The 20445-nt window shown below is 46.3% G+C and overlaps 2 protein-coding genes across 4 annotated transcripts in view; one reads left to right on the forward strand and one right to left on the reverse strand.

The window, feature by feature from the left end:
• The window catches only part of STX8 (syntaxin 8), a 244015-nt gene that overhangs the window by 221035 nt on the left and 2535 nt on the right, over window positions 1-20445 (reverse strand). The gene's annotated exons all lie outside the window — the stretch shown is intronic.
• LOC142666053 (TBC1 domain family member 24-like) lies at window positions 2367-20390 on the forward strand. 3 transcript variants are annotated; one of them, XM_075845929.1, is made up of 7 exons: window positions 2367-2428; window positions 13439-14459; window positions 14968-15126; window positions 17848-17911; window positions 19036-19134; window positions 19376-19688; window positions 20192-20390. In XM_075845929.1, exons 2-7 carry the CDS (start codon window positions 13441-13443, stop codon window positions 20335-20337), a joined length of 1800 nt encoding a protein of 599 aa, XP_075702044.1. In that variant the 5' UTR covers window positions 2367-2428; window positions 13439-13440; the 3' UTR covers window positions 20338-20390. The 3 variants fall into 3 exon arrangements, with proteins under 3 accessions (XP_075702044.1, XP_075702042.1, XP_075702043.1); XM_075845927.1 differs by lacking the exon at window positions 2367-2428 and adding an exon at window positions 4215-4300; XM_075845928.1 differs by lacking the exon at window positions 2367-2428 and adding an exon at window positions 10831-10908.

Raw genomic sequence — 20445 nt, forward strand, 5'->3', positions numbered from 1 at the left:
ACTTGGGGGACAGGACATTGACACTTGGGCGACAGGACAATGACACTTGGGCGACAGGACAACGACACTGACACTTGGGGGACAGGACAACGACACGCTGACACTTGGGGACAGGACAACGACACGCTGACACTTGGGGGACAGGACAACGACACGCTGACACTTGGGGGACAGGACAACGACACGCTGACACTTGGGGGACAGGACAACGACACGCTGACACTTGGGGGACAGGACAACGACACGCTGACACTTGGGGACAGGACAACGACACGCTGACACTTGGGGGACAGGACAACGACACGCTGACACTTGGGGGACAGGACAACGACACGCTGACACTTGGGGGACAGGACAACGACACGCTGACACTTGGGGGACAGGACAACGACACGCTGACACTTGGGGGACAGGACAACGACACGCTGACACTTGGGGGACAGGACAACGACACGCTGACACTTGGGGGACAGGACAACGACACGCTGACACTTGGGGGACAGGACAACGACACGCTGACACTTGGGGGACAGGACAACGACACGCTGACACTTGGGGGACAGGACAACGACACGCTGACACTTGGGGGACCGGACAACGACACGCTGACACTTGGGGGACAGGACAACGACACGCTGACACTTGGGGGACAGGACAACGACACGCTGACACTTGGGGGACAGGACAACGACACGCTGACACTTGGGGGACAGGACAACGACACGCTGACACTTGGGGGACAGGACAACGACACGCTGACACTTGGGGGACAGGACAACGACACGCTGACACTTGGGGGACAGGACAACGACACGCTGACACTTGGGGGACAGGACAACGACACGCTGACACTTGGGGGACAGGACAACGACACGCTGACACTTGGGGGACAGGACAACGACACGCTGACACTTGGGGGACAGGACAACGACACGCTGACACTTGGGGGACAGGACAACGACACGCTGACACTTGGGGGACAGGACAACGACACGCTGACACTTGGGGGACAGGACAACGACACGCTGACACTTGGGGGACAGGACAACGACACGCTGACACTTGGGGGACAGGACAACGACACGCTGACACTTGGGGGACAGGACAACGACACGCTGACACTTGGGGGACAGGACAACGACACGCTGACAGTTGAGGGACAGGACAACGACACGCTGACACTTGGGGGACAGGACAACGACACGCTGACACTTGGGGGACAGGACAACGACACGCTGACACTTGGGGGACAGGACAACGACACGCTGACACTTGGGGGACAGGACAACGACACGCTGACACTTGGGGGACAGGACAACGACACGCTGACACTTGGGGGACAGGACAACGACACGCTGACACTTGGGGGACAGGACAACGACACGCTGACACTTGGGGGACAGGACAACGACACGCTGACACTTGGGGGACAGGACAACGACACGCTGACACTTGGGGGACAGGACAACGACACGCTGACACTTGGGGGACAGGACAACGACACGCTGACACTTGGGGGACAGGACAACGACACGCTGACACTTGGGGGACAGGACAACGACACGCTGACACTTGGGGGACAGGACAACGACACGCTGACACTTGGGGGACAGGACAACGACACGCTGACACTTGGGGGACAGGACAACGACACGCTGACACTTGGGGGACAGGACAACGACACGCTGACACTTGGGGGACAGGACAACGACACGCTGACACTTGGGGGACAGGACAACGACACGCTGACACTTGGGGGACAGGACAACGACACGCTGACACTTGGGGGACAGGACAACGACACGCTGACACTTGGGGGACAGGACAACGACACGCTGACACTTGGGGGACAGGATAACGACACGCTGACACTTGGGGGACAGGACAACGACACGCTGACACTTGGGGGACAGGATAACGACACGCTGACACTTGGGGGACAGGATAACGACACGCTGACACTTGGGATACAGGATAATGACACACTGACACTTGGGGGACAGGATAGTGACACACTGACACTTGGGGGACAGGATAGTGACACACTGACACTTGGGGGACAGGATAATGACACACTGACACTTGGGGGACAGGACAATGACAAGCCCATACACAAAAATCTAGTAAAGTGATGATAGATATGAGAGAGATAATAGACAGATATCACGGTCACTATCACCAGTACACACTTGTACACATTGCTGGGACTTGTTGTCCTCAGTAAACATAAACACGATATATAATAAACCATTATCCGGCGTTACTGCACCCACCAGGGATCCATCGCTGCGGCACTGAGTGGAGCGACACTTCCTGTTTGCATCACATGACCGACGGCTCGTGCGGCAGTTCAAAATAGTTTGAATGGGCTGAGCGCGAAACAGTCCAAACTACGAGCGTCCTGCAGCGGGGGACACGCGGGTGACATGTAGGTTTAGCTTGTGATGTTTTCGTTACAGTGTATAAGTGACCTTCGCCTCCTGAGCTGCAGTACAGTATGGATATGTATATAGAGCCCAGTAATATACATCTTGCTGCAGGTATTTAGCTCATGGTTTGTTCTGTAGGCAGCCTTGTACTTGTGGACCTTGGTAACTATCCAATGGTTCTAATGGCATATGGTCCTCAAGCTGTCACCGCCTGCCACTGTGGAACTACAACTCCCAGCAGAGGACTACACTATTTTTATTGCTATTTTACTTGCATAATTATTAAAGGAGCCGTGTGTCAAGTGCGCTCACCGAAGACAATGCAGCAGAATAATGCGACTGGCCCTTTATGAAATCATGTTGGGCGATCATTAAGGGGGGGGGGGGGGACAACACGGCAGAATTAGTCCCATGTGAAAGTGTAAGGTTACCGACGACCATTGCAGAATGTCAGACTTCTTGTGATGGTCGCAATGTCTGTTCCCTATAGAGAAACATGAAAGAGTTGGTGATTATCAGAAAATTTATATTTTCTGTATGACTAAAAGTTATATTACTTTCCAATTTACTTTGTGTTAATTCCTCACGGCTTTCAAGATCTCTGCTTGCTGTCATTCAGCAGGAGCCTTTATTGTATATTGCCAGTGGATACATTTCTGTCCATGGTCATGTCCATCACATGACCGTGTAACGAGTCGTGCACCTGTGTCCATCACATGACCGTGTAACGAGCTGTGCACCTGTGTCCATCACATGACCGTGTAACGAACCGTGCACCTGTGTGTCATCACATGACCGTGTAATGAACCGTGCACCTGTGTCCATCACATGACCGTGTAACGAGCTGTGCGCCTGTGTGTCATCACATGACTGTGTAACGAGCTGTGCGCCTGTGTGTCATCACATGACTGTGTAACGAGCTGTGCGCCTGTGTGTCATCACATGACCGTGTAACGAGTCATGCAACTGTGTTTCCATTGCATGACCAGGACAGAATTGTATCCACTGGAAGTAAATAACGAATGTTGCTAAAGAATGACAAGAAGCAGAGATCTTGAAAACCGTAAGTATTTAATACAGAAAGTATAGTGGAAACTTTTAAGTATACAAAAATAATTTTCTGAAACTGAACAACCCCTTTAAGGTGATGTTGTGATAATCCTACAATTCTTCCACGTCATGGCAACCCAACGTCACCATGTAGCCCCAGCGTTGTAGTGCTGGCTGATCTCTGTAATGTGACCTTGTATAGAGAGGACTGTGCTGCTAAGGGGTTCCCTATAATGGGGCTGTCACCTATGACCATATAGGGTTTATATTTAGGAGGTATTAGGGGGGTCCCCCATCATGAGCCTCCGCTATTATCCAGGGCAGAGAGTAGCTCCTGCTTTGTAGGTTTAGTTCCTATGTATTCAATGTGCCTTGTAAATGCTTCACTGCAGGAAAGTCGTCACTTATGGAGCAGCTCCCCCACAATAACCGATAATTGTCAGTAATCCCAGCAGAGCCCCCCGATCACCAGAGAACCGGCTTAATGAAAAGGGGATGTCCAACAGGGGCAACCTGGTCAACTATCTCCAAAGACAGCAAGGCTCCGTTAATTTGGGGTACAGGGTTTGCAGGGGTGGGCGATCTTGTTTTCATGTAAATGGTGGTCTGCAAGCTAAGCTTGTCCAGGTTTTATACAGCTACAATTCCCAGCATGCTGGGAGTTGTAGTTCCACAATAGCTGGTGAGGCGGTCCGGAATACACAACACGATTTACTCGCTGTTTTTATTTTTAGATCTGACATTCGATTATCAGTCATATGATGCCGCAATAAAGGTCACAGGAAGAGAAAGATGACGCCGTCCTGTGTGCCGCCCCCCAGGTGAATTTACACAACAAACATGGCAGACACGCGGAGACGCACTGTTATTATTATTATTAGAGGACAAAACTGCCGTAATGAATCCGGCCTGATACAACCCACGTCCCTTACCCCAGACACCGGTTAATACTAGATTCTGTATGTGTAAGGCTTAGATACACAGCTCAGCAGGCCGTATCACACATGATAGGATTAGATACACAGCTCAGCAGGCTGTATCACACATGATAGGCTTAGATACACAGCTCAGCAGACCGTATCACACATGATAGGCTTAGATACACAGCTCAGTAGACAGTATCACACACGATAGGCTTAGATACACAGCTCAGTAGACCGTATCACAAATGATAGGATTAGATACACTGGCTCAAAAGACACACACAATAAGCTTAGGTACACTGGATCAGAAGACTGTATCACCCATAATAGGCTTAGATACAACGGTTCAGGAAGTAGATTTGTAGGGTTATATATAAGCAGCGATAATTCAGACAATACACCCGGATAACAAGTGCAGTGTGGTCAGAAATATATATTATTTAATCTATTGACCCGTATTCCCTATAATTCTACTTCCTGAGCTGTGTATCTGAGCCTATTATGTGTGATATGGTCTGCGGAGCCAGTGTATCTAAGCCTATCATATGTGATACTGTCTGAGAGAACCTCCTAGTACTACTTTCCCCATCATCCATCATATTAACCTGTGGACACTTTGGGCTACGCGACACCAAGGATCGCTGTGTCACGCCCTGTGCACCGCAGTAATAAAAGTGAACGTAGCCGCGTTGCGACCGCAACACTAGTCGCAGGAAATTCCTCACGTTTGCAGGTCGCAGTGCGGCCCCCAGGCCTTACTCACCAGCTCATATGACGGAACGGCAGGCGGCAGCACGTCGGGTATTTTTAGGAGGGGGGACGATCAGTTTGTTTCCTATTAACACAACAATAAGGAAGCAAAAGTAATAGCGGCGGCGCAATCACCGGACAACAATCGCTGCATTATGTTAGGAAAATTACAAACACCACCGAGCGCCAAGTCCGATGCCCAGAGACAATTCACCGCTTGTTAAATACAATGGATCACAGTTTATGGTGAATTACACGATCATTGACGACAAACGGAGAATAACTGCTCTTGGATCAGTTTCATGTCACACAAACCATTAACTTGTGTTGTGTATTTCTGGCATAAGTGATAAAACTGGAAGTCCATGGCAGCCATGACACCTTAAAATCCACGTCTGGTGCCCTGGTAGTATAAGGGAGCAATCGCCACCCAATGCATTGGTATGTAAGTGTTACGACGCCCTCACGAATGCCGCCGCTTCTCTGTTTTGGGAATCCAGGGGTCCCAGCTCACAAGGATATGTTCTGACAGACCTTAAAGGGGTTGTCCACTACCGGACAACTGACGACCTATCCACCAGATAGGTCATCAGTATATCGTCGGCGCGTGTCTAACACCCGGAACCCGCACCGGCTGTCTCCGGGCACCAGACATAAATGCCGGAAGCTGTTGGTTCCGGTCACGGAATAGCGGCTGAGCTGCAGTATTCAAGTGAATAGGAGCAGAGCTGCAGTTCTGCAGCACGGCCGCTATGCAATGTACGGAGCTAACTGCTTCCGACTCCGTACATCGCATACTGTGCAATAACATCCGGTGCCCGTAGGCCACTGAAGCGTCTGATCGATGCGGGGTCCAGGTGTCTGATCCACACCGATGATATACTGATGACCTGTCTCTTTCTGAGCTTGGTGGTTTAAGTGGCTTGTGAACTAAGTGGAGTTCTAAAACCGGAGTTGAAAAGAGGAGTTGAAGCCCCAGTAAGTACTCTTCTTTTTCTTTGACAATTGTTCGCTGTTTTGGTGTAACTTGGATAATGGATAGCAAGATTGGAGGTTTTCTTCAGTGCACAGTTTGTCATATGTATACACGACTGGAGCCGGAGTTCCAGGGTGAATATCTCTGTGGCAGATGTGAGCATGTTGTTCACCTGGAAGCTCGTATTAGAGATCTGGAGGAGCAGAATGCAACACTGAGGAGGATAGACAATTTTGAGCGGAGCTTGCTGCTCACAGAGCATGCAGTTAGTGGGTTAGAACTGGAGGGTGAAGACATGGGTGAGCAGGATCAGGTAAGTAGCTGGGTTAATGTAGTTAGGGGCAGTAGAAAGGGGTCAAAGACAAGGAAGGCCGATCCGGTTTCTGGCATTCCAAGCAAAATTGCCAGGTTGGGTGATGATGCGAGGGTGTCAGTCTCAGAAAAGGCAGCCCTAGTGGATACTGATCTCCCTAACAGCCGGGAGAACAGCCCAGCTAGTAGTCGGCGGGATGGTAATGCAGGCAAGCCAAGACAATTGATAGTAGTAGGGGATTCTATAATCAGGAAGACGGATAGAATAATTTGTCGCCAAGACCGCCTCAACCGAATGGTTTGCTGTCTCCCTGGTGCCAGGGTTCGGCATGTGGTGGAACGGGTGGACAAATTGCTGGGAGGGGCTGGTGATGATCCAGCTGTCGTGGTCCATGTCGGTACCAACGACAGAATAAATGGTAGGTGGAGGAGCCTTAAGAATAATTTTAAAGAACTAGGCTACAAGCTGAAGGGAAGGACCTCCAAGGTTGTATTCTCAGGAATACTGCCTGTGCCATGCGCATCACAGGAAAGACAGCGGGAGCTTAGGGAGTTAAATGCATGGCTGAAGTCTTGGTGTAGAGGAGAAGGATTTGGGTTCCTAGAGCACTGGGCTGACTTTTCATTGGGGTACAAACTGTATTCTGCAGATGATTTGCACCTAAATGGAAGGGGGTCCGCTGTGCTGGGGGAGAGAATTCTAGCTGGGGTGGCAGAGTATTTAAACTAGGGCTGAGGAGGGAGGTCAATGTAGAAAAAAAAGGGGTAGCCAGGTTAGAGAGGGGTCAGACTATATTGGTGGGGGGAGAAACAGAATGTGGGGAGAGGACTAGACAACAAGATAAGGAGATCCTTTCGTTGCAAAACATCAGTGTAAATAAAAAGGACCGATTAATGTCAAATCACATTTCTGATAATAAAAGTGAAAAACTGACAGGCAAGTTAAAGTGTATGTTCACAAATGCCAGAAGTCTAGCAAGCAAAATGGGGGAGCTGGAGGCCTTGATACTGGAAGAAAATATAGATATAGTTGGTGTTGCTGAAACATGGCTGGACTCTTCACATGACTGGGCTGTAAATCTACAGGGTTTTACACTTTTTCGTAAAGACAGGACAAATAGGAAAGGCGGTGGTGTATGTCTGTATGTGAGAAGTGATATGAAGGCGAGTGTGAAAGAGACAATAGTGGGTGAAGACTGTGAGGAGGTTGAAACCTTGTGGGTGGAACTAGAAAGGGAGGTAAACACTGAAAAAATTACTTTTGGTGTAATCTATAGACCCCCCAATATAACTGAGGAGATGGAAGGTCAGATATATAAACAGATGGAGTGGGCTGCACAGGCGGGTACTGTAGTGATAATGGGAGATTTTAATTTCCGGGATATTAATTGGTGTCATGGTTCGGCTTCAACTGCAAAGGGGAGACATTTCCTCAACCTGTTGCAGGAAAATTTTATGGGCCAGTTTGTGGAAGACCCGACTAGAGGTGAAGCTCTGTTGGATCTGGTCATTTCTAATAATGCAGAGCTTGTTGGGAATGTCAATGTTCGTGAAAACCTCGGTAACAGTGATCATAATATAGTTACATTTTACCTATACTGTAAAAAACAAACGCAGGCTGGGAGGGCAAAAACATTTAATTTTAAGAAAGCCAATTTCCCCAGGATGAGGGCTGCAATTCAGGATATAGACTGGGAAGAACTAATGTCAAATAATGGAACAAATGATAAATGGGAGATTTTCAAATCTACTTTGAGTTATTATAGTGCAAAATTTATTCCTACAGGTAATAAGTATAAACGACTCAAATTAAACCCCACATGGCTTACACCTTCTGTGAAAGGGGCAATACATGACAAAAAAAGGGCATTTAAAAAATACAAATCTGAGGGTACATCTGTAGCCTTTGTAAAATATAAAGAGCTTAATAAAATCTGTAAAAATGTAATAAAATTAGCAAAAATACAAAATGAAAGGCAGGTGGCCAAGGATAGTAAAACAAATCCTAAAAAATTCTTCAAGCATATAAATGCAAAAAAGCCAAGGTCTGAACATGTAGGACCCCTAGATAGTGGTAATGGGGAGTTGATCACAGGGGATCAAGAGAAGGCAGAGTTACTAAATGGGTTCTTTAGCTCTGTATATACAACAGAAGAAAGAGCAGCTGATGTAGCCGCTGCCAGTGCTGTTAATATATCAGTTGATATACTGAATTGGATGAATGTAGAGATGGTCCAAACTAAATTAAATAAAATAAATGTGCACAAGGCCCCGGGACCAGATGGGTTACACTCTAGAATTCTTAAAGAGCTTAGTTCAGTTATTTCTGTCCCCCTTTTCATAATATTCAGAGAATCTCTAGTGACTGGTATAGTGCCAAGGGACTGGCGCAGGGCAAATGTGGTGCCTATTTTCAAAAAGGGCTCTAGGTCTTCCCCGGGTAATTATAGACCAGTAAGCTTAACATCCATCGTGGGGAAAATGTTTGAGGGGCTATTGAGGGACTATATACAGGATTATGTGACAATAAATAGCATTATAAGTGACAGCCAGCACGGTTTTACTAAGGACAGAAGTTGTCAAACTAACCTAATCTGTTTTTATGAAGAGGTGAGCAGAAGCCTAGACAGAGGGGCCGCTGTGGATATAGTGTTTATATGAGAGGTGAGCAGAAGCCTAGACAGAGGGGCCGCTGTGGATATAGTGTTTATATGAAGAGGTGAGCAGAAGTCTAGACAGAGGGGCCGCTGTGGATTTAGTGTTTTTAGACTTTGCAAAGGCATTTGACACTGTCCCCCATAGACGCCTAATGGGTAAATTAAGGACTATAGGTTTAGAAAATATAGTTTGTAATTGGATTGAGAATTGGCTCAAGGACCGTATCCAGAGGGTTGTGGTCAATGATTCCTTCTCTGAATGGTCCCCGGTTATAAGTGGTGTACCCCAGGGTTCAGTGCTGGGACCACTATTATTCAACTTATTTATTAATGATATAGAGGAAGGGATTAATAGCACTATTTCTATTTTTGCAGATAACACCAAGCTATGTAATATAGTTCAGACTATGGAAGATGTTCATGAATTACAGGCAGATTTAAACAAACTAAGTGTTTGGGCGTCCACTTGGCAAATGAAGTTTAATGTAGATAAATGTAAAGTTATGCATCTTGGTACCAACAACCTGCATGCATCATATGTCCTAGGGGGCGCTACACTGGCGGATTCACTTGTTGAGAAGGATCTGGGTGTACTTGTAAATCATAAACTCAATAACAGCATGCAGTGTCAATCAGCTGCTTCAAAGGCCAGCAGGATATTGTCGTGTATTAAAAGAGGCATGGACTCGCGGGACAGGGATGTAATAATGCCACTTTACAAAGCATTAGTGAGGCCTCATCTAGAATATGCAGTTCAGTTCTGGGCTCCAGTTCATAGAAAGGATGCCCTGGAGTTGGAAAAAATACAAAGAAGAGCAACGAAGCTAATAAGGGGCATGGAGAATTTAAGTTATGAGGAAAGATTGAAAGAATTAAACCTATTTAGCCTTGAAAAAAGAAGACTAAGGGGGGACATGATTAACTTATATAAATATATGAATGGCACATACAAAAAATATGGTGAAATCCTGTTCCTTGTAAAACCCCCTAAAAAAACAAGGGGGCACTCCCTCCGTCTGGAGAAAAAAAGGTTCAAGCTGCAGAGGCGACCAGGCTTCTTTACAGTGAGAACTGTGAATCTATGGAATAGCCTACCGCAGGAGCTGGTCACAGCAGGGACAGGAGATGCTGCAAAAAAGGGTTAGATAATTTCCTAGAACAAAAAAATATTAGCTCCTATGTGTAGAAATTTTTCCTTCCCTTTTCCCTTCCCTTGGTTGAACTTGATGGACATGTGTCTTTTTTCAGCCGTACTAACTATGTAACTAACTATGTAACCTATCAGTGGATAGGTCATCAGTTGTCATGTAGTGGAAAGCCCCTTTAAATATTTATAACCAAATGTGGAGTTCCCCTTTAAATTACTCTACTGCTCTTCCTGGCATGACTGTGTTTGCAACTCATCAACCTAAAAATAGCCGTGTCCGAGTGAAAAGTACACCAAGTTGTAGAATAGTAAATTTTCCAGTTTATAGGGGTGACTAATGTCTGTTGATGTTTCGTACAGGACGACATTTACTCCTGATAAGCGTTTTGTCCTTGAGAAGTGAACGTTTCTCTCCTCTCCGGGCATGAGAGCAATCTGTTCTCCGATTGACTATCTCCCAGCAGATCTACAGTAATAACACATAACAAGGCCGGGCTGCTTGGTTGGCTGTGTGGGCGGGCGGGGGTGGGGATAAGATACCAGCTCTTCATAATGTACAGGTGACAGGTGAGCTGAGGCATCTTCATAACTGCGGCTTCCGACCGATCTGAGAACTGGTTCAATTGGCGCATCCGAGTGGGACGTGAGTTCCGTAATCCTCCGGGTAAGGAACGTTTTACTATCCTCTACTGGTCACGTAGGAATTCTCTTCAGGCCTCCCTTTTTCTTTTTTTTTTTTGTGCAGCGGTTTTTGGGCTGATAAAAGCACTTTTTTGGTTTTTTTTTTCCACAATAGTTTGTTATGCTTTTTTTTTTTGTAGGTGGCGTTTTTCACATTGCAAATCATGTGATTCAAAGATCATGCGATGCCAAGATTTCTCTTGGCAACACGATATTTTCTTTAAAAAAAAAATGCAGCATGCTTGAACATTTGCGTTTTTTTTTTTTTTGTAGAGGCAAAAATGGGAACAAAAAATGCATTAATTCTGCAAAAAACTCCAAAACCAGCGTTGCTGCAGTTTTAAAAAAGCCAAAAAATGCTGGACAAAATAAAGTCATGTACACGCTGCGGTATTTTTCTGCACATAAATTGACCTGCGGTGTGGATTTTAAAATCCGCAGCATGTCCTTTATCTTACGTTTCCGCCAGTATACAATTTGCAGCCTGCTTTTATTTCTGCAGCCTCCCACAATTCCATGCTTTGCAGCGTAGTCACTCTCATTATCTGGATGAAGGGTACAGCACCGTTAATTCTGCTCTTCTTGTTCCATGAATAGAATGCCAGAACTACAGTGAAGACTGACACAAATACAATGTAGAAGAAAAGGGGGTGAATTAGCTGCAAAAATGCACTTTGAAAACTCTTCTAATGGCTCCTTGTAAGTCATGGTCAGGTATAGGGACAGCCAAACTCTACAGGTAGAGGACCCCACCAAACAAATCCCCATACCTCAGTCTCCTGGGATTGTGGTGAGTGAAGTTAAATGCAGTCTGCAGTATTTTTAGGTTTTTGCTGGCGTTCGGCTGTCCATGGGGTATTCTCATCATAGACATCTATATCCACAGGCTATGCCATAAATGTCTGATAAATGTGGGTCCCAAGTCTGGCACCCGCACTAATCTCCCAAATGGGGGTCTCCAAGTTACAGTAACAGCGTAGCGCAGCGAGTTTGGCTGTTTCCATAATCCCAGCCCCATGTGCACTAATTCTCCACCTGGCTGCCTCACCAGGCAGGATGAGGTTGGGGGACCCCTGTTCAGGAAATAGGTGGGGGCCCCAGAGGGATATGTGGACATGCCATAAATGTCTGTGATGAGCGTACCCCTTTAAAATAGGTGTTTCTGCATTAACATGCCTGCGTGGCCCATAATCATCCATTGTAGAGCACAATTAAAGGGCAACTAAAATTTTTTAAAACTTTTGACGTGTCCTGGTGACATGTCAAGTTTTAATCGGTGGGGGTCCGAGCACTGACACCCCCACCGATCGCCAAAACAAAGCGGCAGAAGTGCTTAGGTGAGCGCTGTGCCGCCTAGTTTCCTCGGAGCGGTGTACAGGTTCATAGATTTTCTATTGACCCCGTACACCGCTGTGATGCAAGAAACGAAGCTGCACAGCGCTCGCCTGAGCACTTCTGCCGCTTTGTTTTGGCGATCAGTGGGGGTCTCGGTGCTCGGATCGCTATGTCGATCACGAAGACATGTCAAAAGTTTTTGGTTTTTTTTAAGTTTTGTTACACATTAATGTTTTCCATCACCATTTAGACCACCTTATTCTAAACTTACAGCATTGCCTCCTATTGTATTTTCTAAGAGACTGGATATCATTATTATTTGAGCACTACGTGGCACAGTTATGTTCACTATTATCAAGGCACTAGGTGGCAGCACTCTGTGGGCACTGTATGGTGGTACTATTTAAGCATCCTATGGCGCTGTTATTGAGGTTGTATTATGCGCGATCTCCCTTCTTCCAAAATAAAATGTCAGGTTTACTGACGAACCTCCTCCGATATTGATAGTGCCTCGTTCTAATAATAATCATTAATAATGGATGAATGGGAACAGATCCTCACCTAGTGGACCTACAGTCAGGACCACCCAGGATAGCGCACCCAAAAACTGTCTACACATGGGGGAAAAAATAGTTAAATTAAGATTTACTCCGACTGTTCCAAAAACAAGGGAAAAATGTGACCAAGTTCAGTGAAAAACAGCAACATGTTTGTTGTGGGTCACCTATGGGATAGGGCTTGTTTACTGCCATGTGATTGGGGTAGTAATTCCTGGGTCACTGGGTTGGGTCACGCCCTCAAGCAACATAAACAGCAACACTATGGGATAAGCTATGTACACGGATACTGAAAATAGACCAATAACTGCAGTCCTCGTTGTCACCTACTTGTCCTTGGATATTTTTTTCTCCCTCGAAACGTCCTTGTCTATGATATCGAGATCATGGTGATTGAGTAATATTGCATGATGGGGAATGTAGTACTGTGTGGTCCTCAGACAGTCCCACATATAGATACACCTGCTCTGAGGTCCTCCGCCTGCACTCTTTGTTCCGGCCGCTTGCCTTGATGTCCGGTTTGTGCCCCTACTTTGGACCTTTTAGTCAATACTTGATGGTCGTCGTTAATAGGACGTACGTCGTGTTCACATTAACAATCGTGTTCTCCTTCTTTTCCAGAAATGAGCGTTTCTTGTGCTCCCCTAGTGATCATTACACCAGACGCAGATGTCTGGGAAATCAACACCAACGCCTACGCTGACTGTGGCCACTTTGTGGACTGGGACCAATTTCCGACTGGACCACAGAAAACCTCCCATGTGGAGATTCCTCAATCACAGAAGGACCTGAGGAAGATGTCGAGAGACGGTACTTGGGGTGAAAATCGAGCCCTGCGGGCTCAAGCCTACAACCAGATCATCAAAAATATGAATTGCCAGATATTTACACCCACTGCAACGGTTTATCATGATGTGGCGGAACGGCTTTTTGGGCAGGGTGGACTGGATGATCACCCCTTGCCAGAATTCTTGGATGGTTGTGTCATGCCCATGTACTGCCTCAATGTTCGAGGGGAAACTGCTGTGAAGAAGGTACTCATATGCATCGGCAACCAGTATCCGGACATCACGTATTGCCCTGTATTACCTGCAGTGGTGGCCCTCTTGATGCATTTCAGTGAGGATGAAGCAGAGTGTTTCGAGAGGGCTTGCCGCCTCGTTTCATGCGCAGAACCCCACAAGACTTACATGGAGCAAAGCTTCTTGTCCTATGAAGCTTCCAGCATGACCTTTGGTGACTTGGCCAAAAAGTATTGCCAGGCTGGCCATAAATTCATCACGACCCACTGTGAAAACTCATTGGAGGTCTTCTCGGAGTGGTTGATGTGGATCTTCGGTGACTTGCCCTTTGAATATGTCATCAGGGTCTTTGACGTCTATCTTCTTGAGGGCAACAAAGTGCTGTACCGAGTGGCTCTAGCCTTGCTCAAGCAGTACAAACTCCACGCGGAGTATGAGGGACAGGACGTTAAATGTGACATCCAGGAATTTGTCAAGAACATCTCCAACCACGTTTGTGTGGAGAAGCTGTTGGAGAAAGCCTTCAGCATTAGACTCTTCTCACACAAGGAGATCTGGCTCCTACATATGGCCAACAGAAAGGCCTTAGCACATAATGGGATCACAGTCATGCAACCCAGGTGAGCAAATACTTAAAGGGGAATTCCATCTTCGGAGCTTGATTAAGTGATGAGGAGGAGGAAGTAATTCTGCCCCTTCATTTTGGGAATCATTGGTGATACCAGCTCATGGACCACTAACAATGGTATCTCCATGACATAAAAAAATTTCATTTTAGAAAATATACAGTATTACAGACATTGTTTTCCATGCCCTCGTAGATGCCAATGGTCCTTGTGTGGTTAATTCTGTACTGACTCTAGTGTGTGGCACAATACTGGGCTACATTACACCGTGGCACCAGTGTCTATGCAGTATAGACTGCATGGTTGCGGCCATTTTTTGTGTGCCACTACCATATGGCAGAAGTGTTGAGTAGTATCGGACTGTTTCATTTGCTATATACCCTTTGGACACCATGTATAGCCATACGGACCTATTGGATAACACCCTGGTGGTCTGTATGGTCATATATCGATGTCTAATGTCCTCTCTTCCTTGTAACGTTGACTCATTGTTTTCCTGCAGACAACCATCCCACATGTCCGTAGACATCACAAATTTCTCCTCGGAGATCGTAACGGCCCATGAAATGAGGGTGATGTGGTCATGGATTCCTGAACGTTACTCTCTGTACCCCCCTGTTCGGTTGTTCTCTACCCTGGAGCACGGCTATAGCTTGCAGAGGTAACATCGCTAATAAGACTTGTATACAGGGTATTGTTGCCCGGGGCGGGCCCATGTACATAAGTCTAGTGGGGGCTAAGGACAAACATACGATAAAGGCAGTCACTAGGCTCCTAGGGGTAAGGGTGGCCCCATCTAATGACTCTTCCTGTCCACAGGCACTGTAATATTTGCAAATCAACTCTAGACCCTCTTGTGATTGGATGGGGGGTCCATTTACAGGGATGTAGTCTCATCTGGGTTCTGGTGCCTGAAGGGGCCAAACGTCCTTTCTGCCACATAAGAAGACGCCAGAGGTATACGGGAGGCCCTGATACAGATTTTGCAATGGGCCCAGTAACTACAAGTTACGTCTATGTCCAATTGTGATTTATGGGACCCATCCTCCTGGAAATAACCATTGCCCACACATTACAACTCCCATGAAGTGCCCATTATGTTCCTGACCAATAATATTACATATATGCTAATTAGCATGCCTGGCTCCTCCCCCTCCATGCACCCTCTTAGCACTTTACGACTCTTCCTGCTGCAAAGGGTTCTAGGTAATGAATTGTGAGCTGATATAGGAGATAAGCCATCATATACGTCCCTCACCATACGTGGTAGGCTCCTATAGCGACACATGAGGGTGCAGGGAAGTCCGCACAGTGGCGCCCACTAGTGTCAAATGGGTCTGAACTGTTTCAAATGATAGAGTTGTTAAAATGACTAATAATTTGCAGCCGGTGATTTATCTCCAGCCGTCCTATTTTGAGTCGCTTTTAGAGATCGTCCGCTACGAGGAAAAGCAATTTAATGCCTGAGCTACTTTTCTGCAGCCGTTAGTAGAAAATGCAGCTAATCTATTGACTCTCTACAGCCGGGAGTCAAGAAAATACTTATCAAGGCCACAAAATACCAATTAGGACAGAACGTGGCAGTGAAAACACGACGTATTTTTACATGCACGGCTCTGGTTGTGTAATCGAAGCTGACGTCTTGTTTAGATATTCCGCTTCCTTAGCTTTATCTTTATCATCAGTGGTTGGCACTATGAGTGCAGCGATAACCTAAAACCGCTACCTGTGAAGCTGGAGTGACAGTGATATTACCATGCAGTGAATAGAATGGGACTATAGCATTAAAATGCGGAGAAGGGAGAACATGCATGGTGGTGCGCACTGTTCCTTTGCAGCACTGGAAAAGTCGCCAAAGGCCCAAAAGTCGCAGTTTGCATTGAAAATTGCGACCTATGAGTCTTTTAACGCCACCCTGGGCGATGTTTGGAAAATGGGGCATGGCTAACAAAAGGGGGCAAGTCCACCACGGCCCAAATTTATTACTAAAGTTTCCACAAGTATACTCAACCCCCTCCCCCGCTCTCCTTCCCTGCGGGTCCCCTCAGGCTCTCACTACTGGCCGCGGCTGATACAACTACTGACGCAGGGCAGCGTCAGGACGTTGTGTGTGACACAGAATGCAGAGGGGACCTGGGGGGGGGGGGAGAAGAGAAGCAGTGACGTCGTGAGCATCCATTTTTTTATTTTATGTACGATGGGGTCGGGGAAAACAGATGGTGCACGGCCAGCAGAAAGATGGCATGTGCCTCTTCATAACTGGCAAAGCAGAGAACCAAGACTGGCGTATAATACGCGTCTTAGTAAATCTGCCCCTTTGTGTTTCAATTCCCCACCATTTTAAATATATCTGTTTGCTGACAGTGAATAGGGAAATTCTCATTTTTATTCGAAAGCTAAAAACCTGTACAGACCTAATACTTCTCACAGCTGAGTGTTTGCTACAATTGTATCCAGTTTAGACAATCCTCTGTAGGCTGGATTCACACTGTTTTTTGCAGGAGGAAAATCTGCCTCAAAATTCAGTTTGGAATGATGTCAGAGGCGTAAACGCCCGAAGATAGGGCATATTTCTTCTTTTTCCCGCGAGGTGGTTTTTCCGCTCGCAGGAAAAAATCGCCTCCGCCTCCCATTGAAATCAATGGGAGGCATTTTCGGCCGTTTTTTGGCGCGTTTTCTGACGCGGTTTCCGCGTCAAAACTCAGTGTGAACCCAGCCTAAATTCCAGTCTGATACATTTTACTTGCACTGATACATTGTAACCACCTAAGAGGAGATTGTGATCTCCTGTGCGGGCAGGGACTGTGACGGTACTAATATGATCAGTAAACAGCAGTGCACATGACCGATATAAAATATCAGACAATGGCTTAAATAGAAATTCCCTGATCTAAGATAATTTACAGAATTCAAAACCTTTGTCTTCTGAACCATTCATTGAGCTGTAATTTCATTTGACTCCACCAGGGGGCACTAAGTGCACTTGTATAAACTTGTATAAACTTGCTATTTGTTCTGTATTCCTAAAACCTCTTCTATTTTTCTTACAATTTATACAAAACTACGAAGGTCAAACCGAAATAAAATAGCCGAATAAATCACAAAATTGCTTTGTATCTATCCGAGAGTACCAGTTTATGACAGAAAATTGGGGATATGAGGTCTATTTTAGGAAAGTTTGTTTCCCGAAAGTTTTCAAAACTACCCAGAATCCCCTGCTGCATGGAAAGCAAGTGAGCTCGTTGCCTTAGCCCTTTTGCTCTATTCATAGGGGTTCCTATACTGGACAATCCAGTGTCAATATTTTAATATCTCGGATACTTTGTCACCCGTTGTACTGCAGACAGGTGTCCGGATCTAATGTCTTTGCCTTTGATTGCAGATTTTATTCGCACTGTGAGGGGACGGAGCCCACTGTCCTCCTCATCAAGACCACCACAGAACAGGTAATACTAATGTTTCCATAAAAACAGCCCTAAAGTGAAATCCTACTGCCATACATTCTCATACACTTTGTGTTTAAATTCCTCACCTTTTCATGATCTCTGCTTGCTATCAGTGAACGGGAACATTGTTTACATTCTGAGATTGAAATGGTGTATTCACACGTGCCAGTAATTCTTTAAGGGATGTTCCCGGAATCAACGGTTAACACCTATCCACAGAATAGGTGAAAATTGTATGATCGCTGGGGGCGCCACTGCTGGGACCCCCACTGGTCACGAGAATCGGGAATTCCAAACCCACCGCAGTGCGGAGGAGCTTATATGGAGCGGCGGTTAAGCATGCACGACCGCAGCTCCATTCAATGTCCTTGTTGAAGTCGAGCAGTGAGGAGGTACAGGGGGTTTGAGACCCCCGTTCTTGTGATCAGTGGGAGGTCCTAGCAGTGGGGCCACCAGCGATCACACAATTATCGGCTATCTTGTGGATAGGTGGTGATTTTCGATTCTGGGAATACCACTTTAATGCACCCTATTATTTCTCACAGCTGAGCGTTTGCTACAGTTCTCTGTCAGGATTGTCTAGACTGGATACAATTAATGCAAAGCCTAAGTTGGGAATTTTCCCATTCACTTACAGCAAGCAGAGATCTGGAAAATGGTGAGAAAGTTTTAGATACAGATTGAATTATTCAGAGTGCACAGGACATCTGCTTCACGCTATACCTATCTATAAGAGGGATCTAGACCCCAAAATCGTACCTGCTGCCAATGCAAATTCTGCATGAAGAAGCCCCGTACAGACAGCGGAGTGCCTCTCTACTGGTCATGTTCAGCTTTTAGCCAATCACATAACCGATAAGCAAGATAACCTATCACATGATTGGATGCAAATCTGCACACTACCAGTAGGGGGAGCTCCTAAAAGCAGAATTTATATTGGTAGCTGGGACATTTTTGGGGCTCCAAGTCTGATCTCCCCTAGAATTGGATATACTGGGCTCCTGTGCAAAACCTATACCGGGCCCTCCACCTATCCGCCGGGGACCACAGAGCCCCTGTATATAATGAAGAGGTTAAATATGATCTATATACGGTATAATAATAGACCTTCCTCTCTTCCTCAGGTGTGTGGCGCGTACCTCTCCTCAGACTGGAGTGAAAGGAAGAAATACTGTGGGCAGGTGTCCTCCTTTTTTGGGACTGGAGAATGCTTTGTGTTTTCTGTAAGTGACCAGCAGTTTATTAAAGTGCCCCAGCCTGCAATGGCTGATAACAGGGAGCACTAGATTGCATTTGAATGCCCAAAGAGGAATCCTATATAAAGATCTGCCGTTGCCCGTACATCCCACCCGTACCACTTTTCGCCGCAGTCCGGCTTATGCAAATCTGGGAGGTTTCTGACCTTGTCCCCACGTCTGTATTATCTCGCTTCATAGCCGCCTTCATCTCTTATTTTCCTTGCAGATACGGCCGGACATGGAGCGGTACGAGTGGGTCGTAGTGAAGAAACCAGAGATGGTGAAGATCGCCCCTCCTTCCCCGCGCTCACGACCCCGATCTTACTCTCACGGTGCCCGACTTTCCCCAGCCCCCAGACGTCGGTCTCTTACAATGACCTCCGATCCCAGCAGTGCCCCCGAGTCTGGCAACTTCCTGTCTGTCCCAGGGCAAGAAAACCCGAACCGCTTATCTCCGTTCCTTTCAGTGCGACATTTCCAGCTGCCGTCTAAAACCGCCTCCATGTTTATGTCTGGAAACAGCCAAGGCTTTATAATGGGTAAGATGGGAAATGAAGGGCATGTCATAAATGTGGCGCCGTCCACGCGGATCGTAGTAGCACTCCCATTGCTGAGAGTCCTTCTTTTTTTTTTTTTTTCTTTTTTTTTGGGTTTGTCCAGTTTTATGTCAATAAAGTTTAATCGCTGTATAATGAAATGTTCTGCAACTTTCTAATACACTTTGTGTTTCAATTCCTCAGTATTTTAAGATTTCTGCTTGCTGTCAGTGAATGGAAATTGTCTAATTTACATTCAAAGACTATACAAACCTGGTCCTACTTTTACACATCTGTAGTCTGTTACAATGTATCAATATAGGCCAGAGCTAGCAACCTGAAAATTCCTGCTAATCCGCTATGGGGCTATTTTTATCAGGATTTCCAGACTATCAGGTGCCGAATTAGGGGGTCTATGTATTTTGTAAAGTACTTCTATCAATGGTAGAAACGTATTCATCAAATGTAGCAAAATCTTACCGTAGACGTACTGTGATGTGTTTCAGGCGGCGGCGGAGGACAAGCCTTGAGTATCGACGCCGACCTGAATATCGGGAGGACGGAGCACTGCGAAACATTCGACAATCCACCGCTGTGTGAAGAAAACTTTCATATACAACAACTGGAAGTCTGGGGCTGCCAAAACCCCTAAATGTACCGGAAAAAAATGAAACCCATAAAAGACGAACCTTTGTGTCCTTTAAATAGCAAAGTCTTTTTTAGTGTCTGCCCAGAGGGGTAAAGATGGCCGCTCCACGCT

This window comes from Rhinoderma darwinii, chromosome 13 (assembly GCF_050947455.1).
Source record: "Rhinoderma darwinii isolate aRhiDar2 chromosome 13, aRhiDar2.hap1, whole genome shotgun sequence".
Taxonomy (NCBI): domain Eukaryota; kingdom Metazoa; phylum Chordata; class Amphibia; order Anura; family Rhinodermatidae; genus Rhinoderma; species Rhinoderma darwinii.